General features: G+C 37.1%; 1 protein-coding gene across 1 annotated transcript in view; it reads left to right on the top strand.

Moving 5' to 3' along the window:
• Positions 1-24,877, top strand: part of METAP1D (methionyl aminopeptidase type 1D, mitochondrial) — a 91,515-nt gene that overhangs the window by 60,696 nt on the left and 5,942 nt on the right. Inside the window, 5 exon segments of the mRNA XM_033231128.1 lie at positions 9,339-9,496; positions 11,538-11,687; positions 13,432-13,580; positions 14,099-14,141; positions 19,313-19,476. Coding sequence (XP_033087019.1) covers positions 9,339-9,496; positions 11,538-11,687; positions 13,432-13,580; positions 14,099-14,141; positions 19,313-19,476 — 664 coding nt within the window.

The following is a 24,877-nucleotide window of genomic DNA, read 5'->3' as shown; positions in this document are numbered from 1 at the left end:
TTGTCACTTAAAATATTTTACACATTTCCTTTTTATTTCTGTGGGATCTTTGTTACTGTTTTAGTGGTCTCAGGTAAAAATAACTTCAAGGACAACACTGTTGGATGTGAAGTAGAATATTTATTTCAGACAAGTATTATGCCCATATATTTTAGATTCAGCTATGTGCTTTATTTTCAGCATTAAAGAAAATGAGCTGTTTTCCAACACCTGCATAACCAACTGGGCCTGCATCCTCTTTAGAAATGTTGTTTAATAAATAAACACTGTGACTTTATCATCCAGAGGCTGTTGCCAAATGCTGTTAATTAGGCCAAAAAAAAGTTTTTTAAAAGTTGGTGAAACAGATCCACTTTTCTCTCTGTAATGGCATCTTAGCTTGAAATCCAGGAAGCAGTGGTGTATGGTGTCCATATCCACGATTTCCTGCATTGGAGAAAAAGTGTGGAAAGCATCTGGGGAAAAGGAGGCTCTTTACCAGCTTGTTTCCTGTAAGTTCAATTGGAAGACCTTGTCTGTGCAAATAGATTTCAAAATAGAGCCTGCCCTTTGACTGTCTCCATAATTACATGGCTCGCTCTGTATTTTATTTGGCAGCCAGAGCAGTTAACCCCTGGAAGGAAGGGGCTGATGGCATGGCCAACTTGGCTTCCCAGACATGTCCATGGGAATGAATAAACCACTGTTTGGAGAAGCCCATAGCTAAAAACACACTAGAATAGTTTGTAACTGAACTGGAACTCTTTTAAAACAAGTTTACTAACATTTATTATGATAAGTTAAAAAACTTAACTTTGTCCTTATTGTGCATATTGTAGACTGTATTAATTGTTTTAAAAAATTGGAAATTGGGGGAGTTCCTTGTTGCCTTGATGTAATCAACATCTGTCAACAGATGAATTTGCTTTTGTTTAGTTTCAAGGGTTCTTTTCCTTTAGCTTTGTGCAGTCAGTATCTGCTTCAGCCTGGGGCATTTCCTAGTAGTGCATGTGGTTTTTTTTCCCTCAACAAATGCACAGGTTATTTCTTGTGAAATGTGAGCCTCCCTTCTGCTTTAAGTTGCCTGGAGATGGGAAGGAACCTTCAATCTTTCTCATTTATTTTGAAACATACACCTTAGTACTAGATTATAAAAATCAATAAAAGTTATATCGAGTGATGCAGACTATTTAATTTTTCTTTAGCAACATTTGTACACGTTATGAAACCTGTTAAGCAATCAGTCAGTGTTTTAGGTCAAGAAATATAAGGCATGGTTGTATCTGCAGTGTTCTTGTGGACTTGAAGCACACCGCGCTGTAAGAGCCTGTGCTCCTACCCTGAGTAATTGGTTGGAGTTCATGAAGTGTAATCTTTCTGTGGGTCTAAATCAGCACCTGGAAAATATATTCCTATGCTACCATCCCTTCTGAGCTTACTGTAGGAGGCAACATTTTTCAACAGTTAAAAATGTATCAGATTGCTGTCACAAAGTAAATTGGGATTTTTTTGTTGTTAAAATTAATATATTATTAAGCAAATCATTTGGTTTAAAATTAAAATCATCAATGAATGTAAGAATCATATTTGAAAATGAATTAGCAAAACGTTGTTTTTCTCTCTTGGTAATCATAAATCATTTAAATCTGGCAAGCATTCCTCTCTTCATCCAAAATAATTGCCTCCATTTGTAAAATCAATTAGATGTTAACATGCTATAAATAATAGTTTTGTTACTAGACTTTGGCATTTACTGATCATTATGAAAAAAATATATTCAGTAAGACATTTTACAGGGTGTCTTTTAAATCACATATTATCTCTGGTTGACATTGGTAGCTAATGTAAAGTAGTGCCAAGCTACTTTATTGTGTTGTTTTCTACCCAGATATTTGATACCTCTGCAGTGTAACGTAACTGAGGATTGATGGCACACTGCAGGGTGAAAGTGCTTTCCTGGAAACATACAATGAAAAATATGTGTGTTGGTAGCCCACACTTGAGTACAAATGTACTTTGTTCAGTTTTACAACTGCTTAAAGTAATAAGCATTTTAAATGTCTCTTTGAAAGTTCATTCAGACCTCTCCTTAAAAATACTTGTTGACCAAAAGAAAACTCACATTTTCAGGGATAAAATCAGCTTAATTAAGGGTCATTAGTAAAGGTGCACATGAAAACCCAGGGCTCAGTGGGTGAAATGGAAGCATTTCATTATGTAGTATAGGATGCATGAGCAGATAACAATTAAAATGGACCCTGAGTAAGAGGCCAATAAATATAGGGCATATTGTGTGCAGCAACATTAGTTATTTAAAATGCATTCCTCCCTCCATCATACTTGAATTCTATAATCCCACCTTCAGGCTTAATCTACAAAGGAAAATAAAATGCAGCTTTTAGAAGTGGATGTTATTACTGAATATGAAAATATTTAAAACCATAACCTAGATTTACATTCCAAATACAGATTTCAAATATGAAAAAATGTGCTGCAGGATCCAGAGGACACAGAACAATTTCAAGAGACATTCAGGCTGCACAGTGTGTTCTTCCATGGAGTGCAGGAAGCAGTTACCTATAATTTTCAGCGTTCAACTCAGACTAGGTGCTGATAGAATTTTTGTAACACTAAAAATAAGTCTTATTATTACCTTTGATAACAATAAATATTCTAGTATTCATAACAAATAACATATAGATTTACTGCCTAAGAAAACCCTATATAGAGTTGCTGTTTGGTCATCACCAGTAACAATAATACGATCATCTCTTACAAGATCAAATTAGTACAAAGCAACTCCTCGCTGTTCTGGGCTCTTCTACTCCCCTGAGGTTTCTTGTGATTTCCCACTGGTGTCTCTAAAATATCAGATTAGTCCACTTGCCCCTTGTAGTAATTAGTACACACTTGAGTCTTGTTTCCCCAAATAGCTTTACCAAAACACAGTGTGCAGTGAATCCTGAATGAATGATAGTGTGTGGGAGACAGAGGGGCCATTTCTGTCTCTGAAGATGGTCATCATGCATCAAATTTGTTGTAATATTGGTGGTAGCAAGTTGGAAATTAGATGTAGTTATAAGGTATCAGCAGTGCTTTTGTCAAGAAATGAATTATATATAGGAAATTCAAGAGACCATTTCTACATTGTTCTACATTAGTTACTGTAGTTTGGGTATCCTTTCTGTGACCCTGAATATAATGGATACTGGGGATTTTAATTTTGCTCATTCAGCATTTAGAAAATTTACTACTTATTTATATTATGATAAACAAAGTTGAGGGCCCACCCCTCTTTCTTTGCCAGGCTAATTGGAGGACCATTATCTTCTAAAGGTACCATGACTTATGCCCATTTCTTCATTTCACCTGTGAAAACACCAGATTTTATTTCTAATAAAAAGATGGAATCATTTGTAATGAGTGGTTAGTGGAATAAACACAGTATGGCACCTTATTATCCTGTTGCCTTGTGACAACATTTATAAGGGTGTCTTTTATCAGATTGAAAGAAAAGAATTCGTTTCAAATACAAAAGTGTCTTATGAAAGTGAAATTGCTGAATACAGTGTAGAACCATAATTGTCAACAGATTGGATATGTTCAGGCTGTGTTCCTGACATTTCGAATTTTACCATCCAGTCATGTGTGGGTGTGTCTGCATCTTTTCGGCAGTGAGGCTGTCATTTGACAGGGCAGGTACCTTGGCAACACTGTTCATCCTAAAAGTGAATGTCTCAAAAGCCTCATCCAGATATCCTAGTCTTAGAGGCCTGATGACTTCATGCTTCAAGTTTAAGTACATAGAAAAGATTCCCCCTATAATGACTGTGTACTTGAACTTGATAACACTGATAAAGATGATCTTTCATGTAATCAACCACATTGAAAAAAATCTTCATGAGTCCTAAAATTGATCAGAGGCTACTCTTCCCGATGCCTGGGATGTAGCATGACAATCAGATGGTGCTGAATGAAGGCACACATTTCAGAGCCGAAGGGACCTCAAAGATTGTGAAGCCCAACTCTCTCATTTTACTGAGCTTCTGCATCTCAGAGGGTAATGTCTTTGAAGTACTCAGCACCGAGCTTGGCACCAGTAAGCTCTTGGTCAGTCAGTGTCGACTGTTATTGTTATTGCTCAAGATCACATAGCTCTTAGCAGGACCAGGGGTAGAACTTTCTGTCCAATGCTATGCCACTTTGGTTCTTTTTTCATCATGCATAGCACTATCTGATGTAATCAAATGCATTTGTTGATTTGTCTATGTCTGCCTCCCACTACAAGGATGTAAGCTCCCTGAGAGTAGGGACCTTGTTACCTCATTCACCACTGAATTCTCTAATCCAGAGCATGGCACATGCAATGAGTTCATTAAGTAGTTGTTGAATGAATGAAGGCATTTAGAGACCCCTCAGGTAAACATGTTGAAGAGTAGAGAAGGAAAAGGAAAAGAAAGGAGGATTTATGGAGCACCTATTTTTTAAAAGATGGTTTATCTATTTATCTTGTCTTAGCAAATGCTCGCATCAGCTCGTGGTAGAGAGAACACTACTACTTCCATGTAATAGTGAAGAAAATGAGTCTCAGAAGTTTTGGTAACTCACACCTGTTTGACCTCCAAGCTCATGCTGTTTTCACTACCATAGTGCCTCCCAATTGGATCATTTCTAAGAATTTTCATGAAAAGTGTCTTCATTCTAAATGCTAACTAGTTACATGATATGTACGTTTTTCATGATTAAAAAACTGACCTTGAAATCTAATCCCTGAAATAATACATTATATAACAAAACACACTAGCGAATAGAACTCATAGAGCCCCTGCACACTGCTGAGAGGCAACTGGAATGGCAGACACAGCACTGGATTTGGACTTAGAGGATTAAGCTTGGGGCCAGGTCATTGATTACCAGACATGTGAGCCTTAGTTCCTCATCTATAAAGCAGTGATGTTAACAGCTACCTGCCTAATGACAGCTGGTAAGAGATAATGTATGTAGAGCACCTAGCACTGAGCTTAATCTAAATGTCTATTAAATTTTAACCATTGTTATTATTAGTATTTATATTAGTATTATCATTATTAATAGTAATTATAATACTTTCCTAAGAAGGGAAACACTTGTGAGTTTATATTAGTATTATCATTATTAATAGTAATTATAATACTTTCCTCAGAAGGGAAACACTTGTGAGTTTGTGTCTTGTATGTGGTCCTGCCTAGCAATGCAATTAGGGAGGTGGAATCACAGATCGAGTCCACCTGAGTCTTTCCAAAATTTCCATTTCATATTCACAGACTGTCCAACTAATAGTTCTGGCAGCCACCTCCCCGAAGCGTGTGTTTGGTCAGCGAAGGCAGCTTGGTTTGAGGTAGTGGATGGATTAGGTCAACCCATCACTGCTTTTGGAAAAATAACTTAATAGTAGTAGTAACAATAGTTTTATGATGACTTTTAAATTTTCTGGGTGTTTCCCTGTGTTTTAGCTCCAGTTTTTCTCATGCCTGTGAGAGAAGTAATATATTTTGTAGAGACAACTTAGCCTGCTTTCCCTCTCAGCTTTGGGACTTACTGCATGTTCCTTTGTGTGCCTCAGTATTTTCAACTGTGACATGGAGTAATAACAGTTCACAGTTCATACAGTTTCTGTGAAGATTAATGAGCTAACATATGTAAAGTGCCTAGTACAGTAATTGAGACATAATAAGTGTTCAGTATTAGAAACTATACTTGAGCCCTGTTTTCCTTCCCATTTTATTTTTTATGTAGTCTTTTTTTAATTTTATTTTTTATTTTTTTATTTTTTGAGACAGGATCTTACTCTGTTGCCCAGGCTGGAGTGCAGTGGTGTGATCATAGCTCAGTGCAATGTCAGACTCTAGGGCTCAAGTGATTCTCCTGCCTCAGCCTCCTGAGTAGTTAGACTCCTGAGTAGCTGGACTGACTCCTGAGTAGCTGAACTTCTGAGTAGCTGGACTACAGTAGCTGGTGGCCCAAGCCACCACATCTGGCTAATTTTTTTATTTTTTGTAGAGATAAGATCTCACGATCCTCCCACTTTGGCCTCCCAAAGCACTGGGATTATGTATTAGGTTTTTATGTATTCTTGAAAGAACTATTATTTATTGGGTATCTTCTAAATGCAAGGCACTTTCATATTTCTTATTTCAATTAATTCTCACCTGAGACTGAAATGAAGAAATTGTGCAGGGCCACACAGCTAATAAGTGGTAGAGCTGAAACAAAAGTCCAGGCTTCTACTTTCCAACTGTCTGCTTTTCCTAGGATACTACCCTGTCCCTCATATATCAGTTGACGATACTAGGGTTGGTGGTATTGTCATTTGGAAAATATTATACTTTAAAAACTTTACAGAATACATATCTGCCTCTATCAAGCAACTTTTTTTTTTTAGAGAGACAGGAGTCTTGCTTTGTTGCCCAAGCTAGTCTCAAACTCCTGGGTGTAAGCAATCCCGCATCAGCTGCTCTCCAGAGTAGCTGGGACTACATGTATGTGCCACTGGACCTGAGTTTTGCAACTTCTTTTTAAAGAAATGATATTATTGACATTTTGTCTGGTACTTGAAATTGTTTACAATAGTACCCAAAACACCTCTCTAAGTTAGATTCAACAATATTACAGTCCACTTTAAGGAGGAACATAATTGAGTGAAGCCTATCACCCTGAATCACTGACCATTGCGGTTTGTTTGCATCAGTAACTTTCCCCAAGTCAATTAGATATCCAGAGTTTTGAAGCCAGTACTTACCTGCAATTCACGTTTTCATTATGTTTCACAGCTGAAATGTTACTCTAGGCCAGTAGTTCTCAAGCTTCGTGTGCATCAGGACTACCCTGAGGGCTGGTTAAGGCACAGATTGCCCGCCTCCATCACCAATTTCTATGTTTGTAGATTGATACGGGGCCCAAGATTTTGCATCTTTTTTTCTTTTTCTTTCTTCTTTTCTTTCTTTCTTTTTTTTTTTTTTGAGACGGAGCCTTTCTCTGTCACCCAGGCTGGAGTGCAGTGGCGCGATCTTGGCTCACTGCAACCTCTGCCTCCTGGGTTCAAGCAATTCTCCAGCCTCAGCCTCCCAAGTAGCTGGGATTACAGGCTTGCGTCACCATGCCCAGCTAATTTTTATAATTTTAGTAGAAACGAGGTGTGGGATTACAGGCATGAGCCGCCGCACCCAGGCTTGCATCTTTTTTCTATGTGACATTATAGTGCTGGTCTGTGAGCCTCATTTTGAGGACTACTGCTCTAGACCAGGATTCAGCAAATGTCTCCTGTAGAGGGCCAAAGAGTACATTTTTTAGGCTCTGTGGAACACATGTTCACAACTACTCAACTACCACTGTAGCTCAAAACCCACCATAGACATTTGTAAGCAAATGAGGGTAGCTGTGGTCCAATAAACCTTTTATTTATGGGCACCAAGATTTGAATTTCATGTATTACAAAATATTGGGTTAAAAAGTTTTTTTCAACCATTAATAAATGTAAAAACCATTTTTAGGTTTTGTGCTATATTAAAACAGTCAGCAGGCCAGATTTGGCCTTTGAGCTGTAGTTTTCTGACCCCTGCCATGTAGTTGTGACCTGTTGGGGACTTTTAAAACTATTGTCTGGCTGGGCGCAGTGGCTCACGCCCGTAATCCCAGCACTTTGGGATTCCGAGGCGGGCAGATCATGAGGTCAGGACATTGAGACCAGCATGGCCAACATGGTGAAACCCCGTCTCTACTAAAAATACAAAAAAATTAGCCAGACCTGGTGGTGCGCCCCTGCAGTCCCAGCTACTCTGGAGGCTGAGGCAGGAGAATTGCTTGAACCTGGGAGGCAGAGGTTGCAGTGAGCCAAGATCGAGCCACTGTACTCCAGCCTAGGCGACAGAGTGAGACTCCATCTCAAAAAAACCCCAAAAAACAAGCAAGCAAACAAACAAAACAAGATTGTTCTAAATATGAAAGTAATGAAATAAAATGAATCAAAATGTCTTCCTGGCTGGATGCAGTAGCTCACACCTGTAACCTCAACACTTTGGGAGGCCGAGGTGGGAGGGTCGCTTGAGCCCAGGAGTTTAAAACCAGCCTGGGCCACACAGCAAGACCCTGTCTCTACAAAAAATACAAAAATTAGCCAGGCGTGGTAGCATGTGCCTGTGGTTCCAGCTACTCGAGGATGAAGTGGGAGGATTCCTTGAGCCTGAGAATCCAAGACTGCAGTGAACCATGATCGCACCACTGTGCTTTAGCCTGGGTGACAGAGCAAGACCTTGTCTCAAAGAAAAAAAAAAAAGTCTTCCTCTCTACCTCTAGCCCCAACCACATGCCACAGAAAGAGCTACTGTTTATGAATATTAATTTCCAGAAATTGTATGGGCATGTGCAAGCTTATATAAATGTATAAGCTCCTTTTACATTAATGGGTTTTTTATATGTATTTGTTAAGCATTCACTTTTTTCCTAACAGTGTATCGTGACCTCTTTCCATATCAACACATAGAGATGATGATTTAGCCTATTCTTTTTAATAGCTCCAGAATTTTCTGTAAGTATACCATAATATATTTAATCAGTCCCCTACTGGTATTTCCTATTTGGAAACATTTGAGTTGTTTCCCACTTCTTTCTACCACAAATAATGCTGCCATGACGATACATCTTCATACATCCATCATTGCATAGTGTCTGCAGGATAAAGTCCTAGGAGATGAACTGCTGAGTCAAAGGATATGTGCATTTAAAATTTTGATAGATATTTCTAAATTCCTGTTGTGAGTATTTTGAACCCTATATTCATTTTCTTTCAGTGTTATACTTACATTTTTGCTATTTAGTCTTTATCTGACTTGAACATTCATCACAATGAATTTCAGTATAATGCCTCACTGCACGTGAACTTAACACAGAGTAGTAATCCTATGGAGGGCAAAAAGTGCAGCTGGCAATTTGTCTGTGATTCTTGAAAGGAAAACGGCTTTACAGAGTATAAAGCCATCAAAACAGTACCCTGAATCTAGGGTCGTCTTGGACATTGCCACATAAGGCATCACAGCAGAAATTGTTCTTTTTACAGCCCTGGTGCTTAGCAGATGTTTCTGTATGTCTGTTTCCCGTTTACCATTGTCACGCATTTATGTAAACATAGTATTAGCTAATAAATACACTGTTACTATTGTACTAGAACTCAGAATACCACTGCTTTCCTTTCTATTTGGGGCTTTTCCTTTTTCAGTCAATAAGGTATTAGAATAATGATTTAATAGGCAACGCCACAACATCTTAAAGTGGAGCACTGTGTTACGTTGGTTTTTTACTTAGAATATGTCTATTTCTGCTCACAGGTTCTCATAGGATTTTCTCTTCACCACTCAATCATATCTACTTACACAAGCAGTCAAGCCGTCAACAAAGAAGAAATTTCTTTTTTCGGAGACAAAGAGATATTTCACACAGTATAGTTTTGCCGGCTGCAGTTTCTTCAGCTCATCCAGTTCCTAAGGTACTGTATTGCCTATTATCTGCTGCTTTTTCCAGCCAAGATAAAAGTTGACTGCAGAAGTGATCAAATATTTTTGCACCTTTGATTTCTGAGCCATTTGGGTTTTCATTTTCAAACTAGGTTTGTGATCTAAAACTGTGATTTGAGAAGTTTTAATATCCTACAGTTCTATAGCATTAATTTTTTAAAATAAAGCTCTAAGCTTTCAATTGCTTCGTGTATTTAGAATTAAAAGTTCTAACATGAAATTTTCTATATTAAATTTCTAACATGAAGGTAAAACTATATGTATGTAGTTTTCTGTTTTAGAGAAAAAAAACTATAAAATTGTGATGATTCAAAAGAGATAACTTAAAACTAACATACTAGCTTTTTTAAGCCTGTTCTTATACTTTCCTTGTTATTGATGCTGGTGTCTTTGAATCGTCTTTTAGACTAAATTAAATAAAATATGTCTCAGAGCAGTCTTGGTTTTTTTGGTTTTTTTTCAGAGATTGCAGTTCGGTGGAAAGGCGATCTATCCATTTTTCAAAATGTAATATGAAGGGAATGTGCGAGCAAGCCCTTGAGGAAGAAGGAGAATAGCTAAAGAAATACAGATTGGTCACAAAAATCATCTGCTTTCTCCCTTTTATGAATTTTTTTTACAGTGAGCCCACATTTAGTATGTTATACTTCTGAAGATGAGTGGCCCACTTTTATGGCAAAGGCCGATGACACAGAAAGGCCACCAGGATGTATTCCCTGGCCTGTCACAGTGAGAGTGAGAATTTGGTATTAGTCACAAAATTGACACTTTTTTTCCTTAGAAGAAAAGATAAATCTCTGGTGAGGTGAATTGTATTGTTTTAGCCATTTCAGTCAATTTCAGCGTGACAACCCAATAGCCCTTCTGCCTGCGAGTTATAACCTTGCCAGATCACAGAGCAGAGTGGAGACAAGAACACAGGCTCTGTGGGGGAGACCTGGTGAGCATTTGTGGGCATTCGTGGTGTAGCTGTGGGAGAGTAGATGTTCCTTCGGAGCTCAGCTGTGGCAAACCAGGCAGTAGTGTTACCTGTATCAGAAAACCCATCTGAACAAGGGAGTAAGTGAAGAACTGTAACTCCTGCAGGACAGGCTTCACAAAGAGGAGAGCCCTAACCTCAGCCCTTCCAGAGCTGCTGTGGTGTTTCAATTGAATAGTGTTATCTCCCTCAGCTTCCTGTCCCAAACTGCTGTGGAGCCTTACTGCGGACTGTCCAACAATGCTTATAGTTTGTAATGCATTATAAACTATAAATAGTTTGTAAAGAGCTGTGCAAAACCTTGGGACTGAAAGAAGCTCTGTGTGTAAGATGGCATTTATTTTCTGAATACTGCCCATGGTGGAGAATGGTCTGCAAAAGTGATCAGGGTTGCACGTCTTGAGTTTTGGGGTGGCTTTTTGTTTACTCTTGACAAATAATGGAAATGTTTTAGGTAATTTTTATGTACTTGAAGAATAAAACTTGTTTCATTTTATTCTAGCCTCTCAGTGTGAGTATGGTTGCAACATGTAAGAAAAGTGTATACGTAATAGGCTTTAGGGAACTTGACAGTCAGCCTTTTTACATATATTCATTTGGAGAGGGTGTTGGGAGCTATCTTTTGCATAAATTATATTTTTGTGTTAAGAAGACGAAAGTGCTCTTAACCATTTGGTGAATTGGAAGCTTGGTGCTATTTTTCATCAATGGTGAATATGCTTCTAACCGGGTTGGGAGGAGGAAAAAGAGAAAACTACTGTTTGTTTTGACCAGAAGTCTACTTCAGTCCAGTTTGACTCAAAGCATGGTAAGGTTAACAGACCATCCAGAGGCAGCACTAACAGGCAATGTTAAGTTCAAAAGGGCAGGGGAAGGAACTAGGGGCAGCCTGGAGGGTCTGTTGTGCTGGCTTCGGAGGTCGATGCTCCGGCAGGAAGGGCAGAGCTCCATGAAGCAGTAGGCTGTGTCTGAAAAAATGATCCCATTGTCATGCGCTGGGTTCTGATCTTCGTTTTCAATCCTTTTTCCTCAAGCACATAAAGAAGCCAGACTATGTGACGACAGGCATTGTACCAGACTGGGGAGACAGCATAGAAGTTAAGAATGAAGATCAGATCCAAGGGCTTCATCAGGCTTGTCAGCTGGCCCGCCACGTCCTCCTCTTGGCTGGGAAGAGTTTAAAGGTGGCGTCTCACCAAGCCTCAGGATGACTTACATAAGGGGCAACAAACACTCCTCTTTTTTTTTCCTTCTCCTTAACTCTTCTTTTGTACACATCTAATTTGTTTTAAAAAAAATAAGTAAAGCCTTGGGATGGGGAAAAGGAATTTTATTATTTTATGTGTTTATTCAAGAAGTAATTTAAAACCCAAATTCAATTTTAACTAGCAGAATTCTAGAGATACTTTGGTCTCAGTCAATCTATCCAAGTTGATCAATGACAGACAGCTTTGATTTTTGCCCCCTACTCCTGCCTGTAGTTTCAGCTTGTACTCCCCACATTATTTCTGTGTGCCTGAAGATTTGCTCTACCTTGTCCTTTGTCTCCTATTTTCTTGCATTTGCCCTGCAAAGAAAGATCAGGTCACATACAAAAGGCTGTAGGTAATACAGCAATGCAATTATATACAACTTCCTACTACAAGATTTAGTTCTTTCAGGCCAGACACAGTGGCTCACGCCTGTGATCCCAGCACTTTGGGAGGCCGAGGTGTGTGGGTCATTTGAGGTCAGGAGTTCGAGACCAGCCTGGCCAACATGGTGAAACCCCACCTCTACTAAAAATACAAAAATTAGCCAGGCGTGGTGGTGGGCAACTGTAGTCCCGGCTACTTGGGAGGCTGAGGCAGGAGAATCACTTGAACCCGGGAGGTTGAGGTTGCAGTGAGCCAAGATCATGCTGCTGCACTCCAGTCTGGGCAACAGAGTGAGACTCCGTCTCAAAAAAAAAAAAATGATTTAGTTCTTTCATTTAGTTATTTCATAATAATCTGAAGCACCGTTCTATATAAGGATTATAAAAGAAAAATATGAGCCTATTTTCTGCCAAAAGGTGGGCAGAATTTAGGAAGTGAGATTCAAAGATAAAATCACTCACAGTATCTTCTGTGTACTAAACTTACAACATGACTAAACATAATGTATATATAAAATAATGAAGAAAATTACTGAAGAAATGGTTAATTTTTAATAAAAGATTTTATTTTTGTTTTAGAATTTTATTTATGTTTATGGAGTTTGTGGAAATGGTCTTCATATACTTATAAAACTCAATTTCAGTTTTCTTTTAGTTTGGGAGCAATTTCGTTTGGAATACCTTTAGTAAGGAAAAAATATTTTTAGAAATACATTTATTTATTTAGACATGAAAGAAATCAAGATTACTTAAAATCAAGTCTCTACAAAATGTATTAGACTCACTCTTTTAAATATCAACCGTAATTTCTATGCCATTGCTGCAAAACCCCTGTAATGTTTTATTGAGATAAAAAGATGTGGGTTGACCTACTTTTCAAGTTTTTCAAGGTTCAACTGATGAACCTTTTGAGCATTTATTCATATGCGCTGGCTAGCCCAGGGCACCAACCATTGAGCAAGAGGAAGGAATTGCCGAAGAACATAATTTTGAAATCCTCAGGCCAAAAGGGAGTTATGTCATTTAGTGACTCACAAATGATTTAGAGGATCATAGGGCTTAACATTTCTATTTCCTAATGGTCCATAACACCATCACATGCCCAAATGATTGTCCACGAGGCACAGTTGAGAATTGTAACACTAATCATAATTAATTCAAATGTTGTACCATAAGTTTATCACAGTAAATTTATACAGTCTCACATGGAAGTGCTGTTGCTATAGCGTAGTTGATAAATACAAGAAATGTCTTCAATTGTTGCTGCACAATTTCTTTATTTAACATTTTAGGTTGACATGACAACTGAAGAGATAGATGCTCTTGTTCATCGGGAAATCATCAGTCATAATGCCTATCCCTCACCTCTAGGCTATGGAGGTTTTCCAAAATCTGTTTGTACCTCTGTAAACAACGTGCTCTGTCATGGTATTCCTGACAGGTATTCATTTCTTAATAACATATTGTTCTTTGGAAACTAAAACATAAAGCTAAGATCTGTAACATACGATGAAAGACACTATCATTCAATGGAAACCCACCAGTAAACTTCTGAAATTGATTATGATAAAACAGAAATTTTAAAGTATTTTACTTCTAAATGGACACAATACCACCATTTAATGTCTGTTAAAGCAGTGCGTAATCTAGATGGGAGCTGTGCATTACATATGTCTTTTACTTCTTAGATTTTAATCATATAAGTGGTAAAAATCCAAATGTGGCAAATTTTTCTTATCAACTCTCGTTTTGGTTCTTGGCAAAATTAAGGTAACAAATGAAGTGCATCTTTTGAAATAAGTTAAAGATTAGATTTAGTTATCCCGTGTATTCTTCCTTCCCTCCAAATTATCATTGCAACTCATTGGGTTTGTGATAGTAGTCATTAAGTATTTATTTTTATTTTACTTTTATTGAGATCTGTCTATCACCTTTTTTTTTTTTCTGTTTACGTTTTAGTCGACCTCTTCAGGATGGAGATATTATCAACATTGATGTCACAGTGAGTAAATCATATAAAAAATCGTCTTTGATCAACTTCAGAATTGCTGGTAGCAACAGGAAGAGTGGATTGAAAATGTGAACTGCACCAGTGGAAGTGCTGTTTACTTCTAGACCCAGACGCAAGCAGCTGGTTTCCTTTTTTGTCTTTAACTCTGTGTTTATTCCAAGTAAACCCAGGCCTGACTTGAATTTAGGGCTGCAATCAGATGCACTGAGATCAATGTTGGCCTAAGTGAAATGTCAACCCAATCCTGCTATGTGTCATGTTTTTGAGAAGGTGTAATTGTTATTGATCCACTGTGTAGTTAACGCAGAGCACCACAGCACTGGGCAGCTGCTGAAGCTAGATATGTATGAGATGAGCTAACACGAAGAAAGCCAGCATTTTTCCTTCACTCTGCCAAGATTGATCTTCCTCTTCCTGCTGATTTTGAGTGGGGCCTGTCATTATCTTACTCTGTCATTAGGGGCTACATTGGCCTGTGTATGTCAGTCTATTTGGACAGCAACTCTTTTGCTAGCAGTGTTCCCTAGATTTATTAAAATCCCTGAAGGTAACGTCGAGTTCCATTTCTGGTATAGAGAGCCTTGTGCTCAAAGTAAGCAGAGGGCTTTTTGTCTGAACTTAAGTTTTCACCAAATGGTTAATAGCCTTTTTTTTAAGTAACAAGCCTAACTAATTTAACATAGGGACTTCAAATTGTACAAGATGTAACTTTTTCTCATTTTCTTAGCTTTTTACCATTCTCAGACTTGGATTATGTGTACTTTTACATTTCTTTTTATTAAAGAATTTTGTAATGATACCTTTGGATTATGTAGATTATAAATAAATTCTGTACATCTAATGATTAACAAATATATTTTAAATAAATAAACAAAATTTAAACATCTTAGGAGAACTAGTTGAAATGACAACATTCAAGGAATACAGTTTCTATTAATAAGGAAGTGTTTTTAAGAATAGTAACTAGACCATGAAACTTAGGTAGGAGTGGGAATGAGATAAAAATAGGAATCCAATGGTGGAATTCAGTCTGATTTTTAGTTAAGTTAACTCAACCTTTTTTCTTCATATCAATCATATGAGGAGATAGCCAACGATTCTTTTATTGCTGATATTATTTCCTATATCATTTTGTCCTACTTAAAATGCTTGAACACTTGCACCACATACATCCTGTTGGTATCTTTCCAATTTAGAATCATGCGGAAGGAGGTATTTTATGAAGCATACCTAAAATAAAGTGCTTTTCATAAGACACTTTTATTTTGGATTGTACCTGATTTTAGGGTTTTACATCTATTATCTCATCTAGTCACCGTATCATGAAATGTTACCATTTTAATGTTTTGAATGAAGTCAGCTGCTCTTCCCTACTGTTTCCAGTGTATCTAAAGAAAATACTCTATTCCTTTTCTAAGTTTCCTGAATACTTAATAAACAGTTTTGTATCTAACATTCAAATTATTTCACAATTGTAAAACTTATAAAGCAAAGTGAAATACTTCCAAGTGTCTAGAAATGTGAAGGAATCTAGGAAACATATAGGTCCGTATCTTAACAAATTACATTTCTTATAAAATATTTTATTAAGTGAAGGACTCCATTATCAGATCCTATATTTCTATCAGAAAATACTCATTGCATTTTAGAATTATTTATGTCTAGTATACATCACAAGAAAATAGATTTCCTTCCCCCCTTTAAAATTGAAAAATGTTTTTCTTAAAGACAATGTAATGTCCATGATAGTTGCTCAGTAAATATTTGTTAAATAAATGAAGGACCAGGCGCAGTGGCTCATGCCCGAAATCCCAGCACTTTGGGAGGCCAAGGCGGGTGGATCACCTGAGGTCAGGAGTTCAAGACCAGCCTGGCCAACATGGCGAAACCCCATCTCTACTAAAAATACTAAAAATGTAAAAATTAGCACGGCTTGGGGGCAGGAGCCTGTAATCCCAGCTACTTAGGAGGCTGAGGCAGGGAGAATTGCTTGAACCTGGGAAGCAGAGATTGCAGTGAGCTGAGATCACACCCCTGCACTCCAGCCTGAGTGACAGAGTGAGACTCTGTCTCAAAAAATAAATAAATAAACGAAGTACAAGACAAGACTAGTTTGTGGGTATAAATAGAAATTGTAGATGACTGTCACAGACTTTCAAAAGTATTGTATTTCTGTATATAGTGAATCTTTCAAGTAGTCATTTTTTTTTTTTTTTTTTTTTTTGAGATGGAGTTTCCCTCTGTTGCCCAGGCTGGAGTGCAGTGGTAGGTCTCAGCTCACTGCAAACTCCGCCTTAAGGGTTCAAGTGATTCTCCTGCCTCAGCCTCCCAAATAACTGAGACTACAGGTATGCGCCACCACACCCAGCTAATTTTTGTATTTTAAGTAGAGGCGGGGTTTTACCATGTTGGCCAGGCTGGTCTTGAACTCCTGACCTCAAGTGATCCGCCCACCTCCCAAAGTGCTGGAATGGGTGTGAGCCACTGCACCAGTCTCAAGCAGTCGTTTTGATGTTCTTTCCTTCCTTCCTTCCTTCCTTCCTTCCTTCCTTCCTTCCTTCCTCCCTCCCTCCCTCCCTCCCTCCCTCCCTTTCTTTTTCTTTTCTTTCTTTCCTTTTTTTTCTTTTTCAGAGATAGGGTCTGGCTCTGTCACTCAGGATGCAGTGCAGTGGTGCCATTAAGGCTTACTGTAACCTTGAACTCCTGGGCTCAAGTGATCCTTCTACCTTAGCTAGAAATACAGGCATGTGCCACCACACCTGGTTAATTTTTTAATTTTGTAGAGATGGGGTTTCACTATGTTTCCCAAGCTGGTTTTTAAACTCCTGGTCTTATACAGTCCTCTCATCTCAGCCTCCCAAAGGATTGCAGGCGTGAGCTACTGCACCCAGCCTCAAGTAATCATTTTCAAAGCTAGCAAAAAGTAATATGAAAAGATGAATAAAGATTTTTAAAAATAGTACATTTTTACTTAAGAAGCAGTTATACAAACATTCATTTATACATCTTCTTGACTACGCCTATATTAGCAAATTTTATATTCTTGTATTTTTTTTTTTTTAGGTGGAGTCTCGGTCTGTCGCCCAGACTGGAGTGCAGTGGTGGGTTCACGCCATTCTCCTGCCTCAGCCTCCCGAGTAGCTGGGACTACAGGCGCCCGCCACTTCGCCCGGCTAGTTTTTTTTTTTTTTTTTTTTTTTCAGTAGAGAAGGGGTTTCACCATGTTAGCCAGGATGGTCTCCATCTCCTGACCTCGTGATCCACCCGCCTTGGCCTCCCAAAGTGCTGGGATTACAGGCGTGAGCCACACGCCTGGCCTCTTGTATTTTGAATGAAATAGTATTTTGTATTTTGAAATAGCATTCTTGTATTTGAATGAAATACAAGAATATAAAATTTTGAATTTTTGAATGAAATCAGCATACTCTTCCCTACTGTTTCCAATGTGTCCAAAGAGAATACTCTATTCCTTTTCTAAGTTTCCTGAAGACTTAATAGTTTCATTATTAACTTTCAAACTATTTCAAAATTGTAAAAATTATGAAGCAAAGTGAAACACTGCCAAGTGTATAAAATGAAAACTTGTACTTTCCTGGATTGCAAAGGACTGTAAATGGGAGTAAATGTATAAAACACTATTCTGTTGCAAGGTAATTAAGATAATTTTATATAGTAGAGAAAACACTCGATTGAAAGCCAATAATCCATCATATTAACCTGAATCTACCTCTGTATTAGCCACCAACCTTAAACAGGTTACTTATCTGTGCCTCAGTTTCCTGAATTATAAACTGAAGATCTAATAAAGACCTTTCTTGCTTCCTTCACACAGTACAAGAGCATTTTTTTAAGAAATGCAGAGTAGTATACGATTTAAGACATTAATTCAGTATCACAACAGACTGAAAGCTCAGATAAACATCTTTTTTATAATAGTTTCTACATTCTACCTTATGAGCAAGAGAAATGTCAAAAGTAATTAGATAGGACAAATTTATGCAAAGTAGCAAATTCCATGCTACATCAAAGGATCAGTATCCAAACAGTCGCTTCTGCCTTTTATATTTACTATAGTGCTTGGTTATCATTGATTTATAATGAATCTGGTATCTTTCAAGATCCTACTTGGCTTCTGAATCACTGAAGAATGATAAAATTATACTTTCTGTAAATGTGCTTTTAAGCCTGTTTTATTATATTCTAATTCTTTAGATATCCATATATAGTGCTTTCTGTTAACATTTGGCCATCTGGAACATTTGATTAAGATTTCACTTCTTGGCCGGGCGCAGTGCCTCACACCTGTAATCCCAGCACTTTGGGAGGCCGAGGCGGGCAGATCACGAGGTCAGGAGATCAAGACTACGGTGAAACCCCATCTCTATTAAAAATACAAAAAATTAGCCGGGCGTGGTGGCAGGCCCCTGTAGTCCCAGCTACTCCGGAGGCTGAGTCAGGAGAATGGCGGGAACCCGGGAGGCGGAGCTTGCAGTGAGCTGAGATAGAGCCACTACACTCCAGCCTGGGCGACAGAGTGAAACTCCGTCTCAAAAAACAAACAAAAAAGATTTCACTTCTAGACATAGGATTTTTCCGTAACACATTTCATTCCTATATGGAACCACTTCTGTTCTTAGAACTGAATTATCCTATTTGTCTGTTATAATACAAACATTTCTATCTTACTTCTTCTTGTCATTATATATCACTTCAAATGTAGAACTGGTAAATACAAGATCAAGTAAGTCTTCATGACCTCGAAGGAACTTTTCACTATGTTAAATACTCCTTGGTTCTCTAAACCTACTGTGGTAATTGTAGATCAAGGTCTTTGGCCACTAATTTTTACTTATGTAATTTTGTCTTCTCAGAAATAAAGTGAGGAATCAAAATATTACAGTAGTATTGCTCATCATAATGCTGAAATAACCATACTAGTTAACACATTTGTTTTTAAATTTTGCAATATAATTGCATGGCTTCATCTTTTAAGTTTCTGCAAATTTCAATATATCTATTTCTTCTTTTTTTGATAGGCAAATGAATAATTCTGGAAGGGTAAAACACATGAGTCTACTAAATACATAAATGAATACAATGTATACTTTAGGATAGTAGATTTTTAAACAAGGACATATTTTTAAATTTCTGCTTATGTTTAGGTCTATTACAATGGCTACCATGGAGACACCTCTGAAACATTTTTGGTGGGCAATGTGGACGAATGTGGTAAAAAGTTAGTGGAGGTTGCCAGGAGGTGTAGAGATGAAGCAATTGCAGCTTGCAGAGCAGGGGCTCCCTTCTCTGTAATTGGAAACACAATCAGGTAAGCCTTACATTGACAAGTAAAGGGAGGGTTGGCAAATGGTACAGAGGTTATTGGTGGCTTGGTATAAAGTTGATGACATGTTTTATGATTCAGAACCATCATTTCAGTCTGATATCAGTATGTGAACTGCCAGGCTGCAATATTGTTCCCTGAGTTGGAAGATAAAAAAAAAAAAAAAAGGTTTTATAAAAGTGAATTATACCAGCGTCAGCAAAGAAACTTATAGAAGAACAAGCAATATTTACATGGCTGCTTTTGTTTTAGCTTGATGTACTGGTCTATAGTTTCCCTTTATTCAAAATCACACCAAATATGAAAGGGAGTACCTAAGAAGGGGATGAGCATCTCAACCCTGGGGTTTTTAATAAGACAGGAGAAAAACTAAATTTTATAAAGGAATGAAGTGAAATGTATTCCTATGATATGAAGATAATAAAGTGTTAGTTCAAGCAAGCCTTACCTTTCAAATTGGCAGATTAACAAATAGCCTGAAAGGGTGATCTTCTGTTCTTTTTTTGTCTGGTTCATTTTTCCTGTAAACCATTGTTTATTTTTCACAGCGTATTCTATCCTTACTTTTTGAGTGTATGTGTATGTATATTTTCTGAATTTAAGACTTCTTTGTAATCTGTTGCCTACTTTTAGGTCTTTTTTTCCCCCATAACTGTTTTGAGGTAGACATGCCGAATATATGTTTTCATTTTAAAGTAATGCGTTCTGTTAAAGATGATCACATCAGCATCGTTTAAAGTACTGTTCTCATTAATATGAACCATTGAATACTTCCCATTTGTCTAAAGGATGGAAGGCTTAGTCACCTTGAAAAGATGCTGCCTTTTTTTCTTCGTAAGCCTTCAAATACTTTAAGAAAAAAGCCAGTAAAATATCAGTTAAATGTATTTATGGCTTTAAAAATATTGTAACAGTGTCTGAATCAAACTTTAGTAAAATCTCTTTGGGTTATATCTGAGAAGCTTTTATTGAAGACTTTGAACAAAATTGTGTTTTTGACAGTTTTAAATTATAGGCTAACTAGCCTGGGAAAAAAGGATAGTGTCTCTCTGTTCTTTCATAGGAAATGTTGAATCAGACCCCTACTGGGAAAAGAAATTTAATGCATATCTCACTATCTTACTGTCCATGAATATAATAGAAATGAATTCAAAATGCAGTTTTATTTTTGCAAATGGGATGAGTCGATAGATGCACCTCATATTTTTGAACACCTAGGGTTCAACAAATTTACTGGTGGTGCTCTTGCATTTTAACAAAATTTATTCTTCAGTAGAAGGGGGCAGAGAACACTAGATTCTTATTCAAGCATTCTATCGAGCTCTGCATTCATGGCTGTGTCTAAAGGGCATGTCAGCCTTTGATTCTCTCTGAGAGGTAATTATCCTTTTCCTGTCACGGAACAACAAATGATAGCTAACTACAGAGGCACATTTGCAGTAGTCACATTCATCAACTGCAGAAAAAAAAATTCAATTTAATTGTGCAACACAGCTGCACATGGGCTTTTGAGCATTTCTGTTGTTCTCCCTGTCTCGCTATTCCTCCCTCCAGATCTATTTTTTAAACTTTTTTTCTGGTTATTTTTTCCCCTTTTTGTCTCTTCTTCCATTTTTACTCTCTGTACTTTCTTGTTAAAGTAATTTTCCTTTGTGGCTCTCATTCTTTTTTCCCCATTGAAGGCTATGAATGTAGAAAATTATCACAATTACTCATATAATTGAGCCTCTTTGTAGCAAGTGCAACTCCAGTAGCCTTTCTCCATCATGAAAATGGTTTCATTATAGGGTTTTTCATATTCTCTGACACCATCTACACAGAGGAACAGGCGTGCAGATGAGATGTACTAGGAACAGGCTAGATCAGTAAGGTCACAGTAGGAATAATTAGCTCTGCTATGGAAAGAGCATCTAGGCCTTTTACTGCTACATAAATGTACTGTCCATGGCTTTTAGTCACAAAAAAAACTTACTAACAAATGGAGCTCCCGCCTACTACTTTGAAAAAAAGATTTGTATCAACACTACAATTTTCCATCATTAAGACTAATAACACAGAGCCTAGTATACATCAAGGGGAATAAAAAGAAAAATCTCACATTCAAGTGGCGGCTGGGTGCTGACCTTTGTTCCCTTTTTTGTGTACGACTTAACTCTTTACAAAAAAGAGCCACACGCCACACCAACATGCAGGTGAACTCCAGCTAGTACTAGCAAAGCATAGCATTCAGTTGGAAAATCTGATAAATCTCCATGCAGGATAATGCATTTCATTACATATTCACTACATTAATTCTAGCTACATAAAAAAAAAAGAAGAAGAAGAAGAAGAAGAGTAGAATTGAAAGTGACATTGGATTTTAGCTATCTGGATACAAGGTCAGTTTTCACAGAGTATGAATTTGCATGTACAAGCTTTTTTGAAAACCAGATCAGTCCCAACAACTGCACTTAAAAAAACTATGTGGAAAATAACAGACAATGAACTTTTTACTTGTACCCTAATACATTTCATTATTTAGATGGTTTATGTCAGCCACTAGAAAGGAAACTGGCCCTGATTCTAACAAATGTTTGTTCTGATGTGTTAAAGCAGTGTTTGTGGACACCTATTATCTTGCCTTTTCTTATTCTGGCAAAATCTTAGGGGAATAAGTAAATAAACCATATTTACCTCTAAGCCAAAAGTACTTGAAATCATTATAGACCAAAGGTTTACAAACATCTTTCAACTCGGTCTTGTTTATTTTAAGATATTCACCATCTTTTGCATAGCCTATCTCTACTGATACACTAGGAAAAGAACAAACAACTTGTATTAGTATTATGTTATCAAAAACCTTGAGATCTTTACAGGAAATTTTGGAATTCTCCTCTGAAACCTAAAGAAGATAATGTCCCTGAAGAAGTATCAGCTAAAATGTTTTAATGGAAAGAATTCTCTCTGGGCCCTTTTGCTTTGTGAGGAATGCCTAGTAATCTTTAGGTCATAGTGTTATTAGACTCACTGTACCTCCATTTGCTTTAAAATATTTCTAAATCTGTATTTTTATAATTATCTCTAGATTATACAATCTGTACATATGAGTATATTGTGAATGTGTAGATTCATGTATCATAAATATGTGACAGTTCAATCAAAAATAATTTAAACTTATAAATGTCATGATGAAAGTATCAATAAATGGTTTTTAATGTTTAATTCATAACTATATGTTTTGATATTAATTTGGAACAATATGAAGCAGATTTTTTAAAAATAATCTCTTTCTATTAGATTACACACATTTAAACAATAAGTGGCTCAGGCAAAATAAGTCATTTTAATGTCATCTGTGATGGATTTTTCTTGACAGCTACTGTAAATTACAATTATACTGCTTCTCTCTGCACATGAAAGTAAGCATTGCAATAAATTATCTTTTATTTCAATCCATCATGTCTGCTTTTCAGAAACAGAAAACCTCAAATAAAAGTTCAGCACTATTGTAAGAAAAATACAGTAATTTGTGATCTGGTTTGAAACAAAAAAAAATGTACTACTTTTTTGGAAAACAGTTGTTGGCTTTCAAAAATATTACTAATTGTACTTAAACATTCCTTTTCATTGAAGGAATCCCTGGATTTGTGCATTCCTTCATTCATAAGTACTGCCTAAAATAAATATCTAGAAACAGTAAAGAAAAATTTCATAACTTATGAAATAGCGTGCCATTTGAGATCATTTATTAGAGATGTGACTATTTGGAGATTAGTGCTGTTTATAGGATTAATGTAAAATTGGCAATAATCTATTTTCATGTGCGTTTTTATTTCTTTATAAGAGCATGTACTTAAACATAGTACTCCTCTGCCCTCTTGGGGAATGTATTTTTAGTCAAAAAAAGTAGTTGAAAAGTATTAAAAAATTTAATTTACCCAGATGACATTTAAATTGAGTATAACTGCCTCATGAAAAGGAATTAAACTGAAGAAAATGGTCACAAGATGAAATTCATTGCAAGAGATATCTTTTTCATGTAAAAACTGTAACTGCAACGCGAATTGTAATAAGACAGTATAATAGGAAAGTAAGTTCATAAACAACCTTTATACATCCTCCTCTCCCTCTCCAAATATTCCATAAAAAATGCCTCAAATCATCAGTGTGCTTGGGCTCATGAATAGATATCATACTGTCTTAAAGGATTTTTAGTTAGAGAAAATCAGAAGAGCTAATACCAGGAGAGTTCTTTTCAGTAGGTTTCAGCAGAGCGAAGACAGATTTTATCTGTGAAATGTTCAGGGCAAGAAAACTCTTGTGCACAGAAAAGGGTCATGGCCTGTGGTGACTGGTGTTCGGGAGTACTTGGGTGCTTCTGCCTGCCCTGCTGTTTCCATTTTCCCCAGCATGCCAGTCAAGGGGTGCAGACACACTCCAACTTCCCATGCCACAGTTAGGGTTACCAGTACTTTCTTTCATATTAGAGGAGTGAAATTTGCTACTACTGGTCACTTGGGTTGTCTCTGTGAATTTGGATTTAAACCCTACAATGAGGTAAATAATCTTGTGCTCCCCATTTATTCCAAAATAATAGAAAGTGAATGCTTTTAAACACTAATTAAGAATATTAATGACATTCTATTTGACTTAGTTGCAGTAAGTGCTAAAAACCATCTACCAATCCAAAAGGAAAATACTCTGAAAAGCAAACAGGAGTGTATACTCAGCTCCTGGGAGTCAGGCATTAAGATGTACTCAAGCAGGCAGCTGGGGGAAATTTGGCCTGTTCTTTTCCTTTTTCCACCTGGCTGTGAAATCCTCTAACCTTTGCATCCATGACACATAGATTCTATGATACTCCTGGAGCCAGAAGTTCCAGCAGGACCCAGGGAGTAAATTGTTATAAGAGAATGCTCTCAGATATCTTTAGCCACCTAGTAATTGCACAGCTTCTTTTATGCAGAGGAACGAGAGGTATGATGGGGGGAGGGACCCCAAGTGTTTTTTCAGAGTGGGCTTTCTTCCTCTCCTCTCATCGGAAATTAAAATGAAGATTGCCATTGTAACACACATTTAAGATGTAGCCATGATGCCTGCCAATCAGCCGGATCCTTTAAAAAAAAAAAAAAAAACCTAGATTTTTTTTTTTAAAGAAGAGAAAATAGAATAATTTATATTGAATGTTCTTAGAATCATTGAGGTTTGTTGGGATTGAAGTAACATAATTTATAGGTTTTGGTAGAAACTGCTCATATGAAAAAATCTAGATTATTATGTCCTATTTAATCTTTCTTCCACCTGTATTCACTCTTCATCCTCAGTTTTTATTCACAAACTGTGTGGCACAAATAAAAACACCTTGGGAAACACCAAATAGAATTACTTGCCCACCAAAGATCCACAG

Source organism: Trachypithecus francoisi, unplaced genomic scaffold, assembly GCF_009764315.1.
Source record: "Trachypithecus francoisi isolate TF-2019V2 unplaced genomic scaffold, Tfra_2.0 Lachesis_group13, whole genome shotgun sequence".
NCBI classification, from domain to species: domain Eukaryota; kingdom Metazoa; phylum Chordata; class Mammalia; order Primates; family Cercopithecidae; genus Trachypithecus; species Trachypithecus francoisi.
Note: the sequence above shows the minus strand (reverse complement) of the source record. Positions and strands in the feature narration are given on the sequence as shown.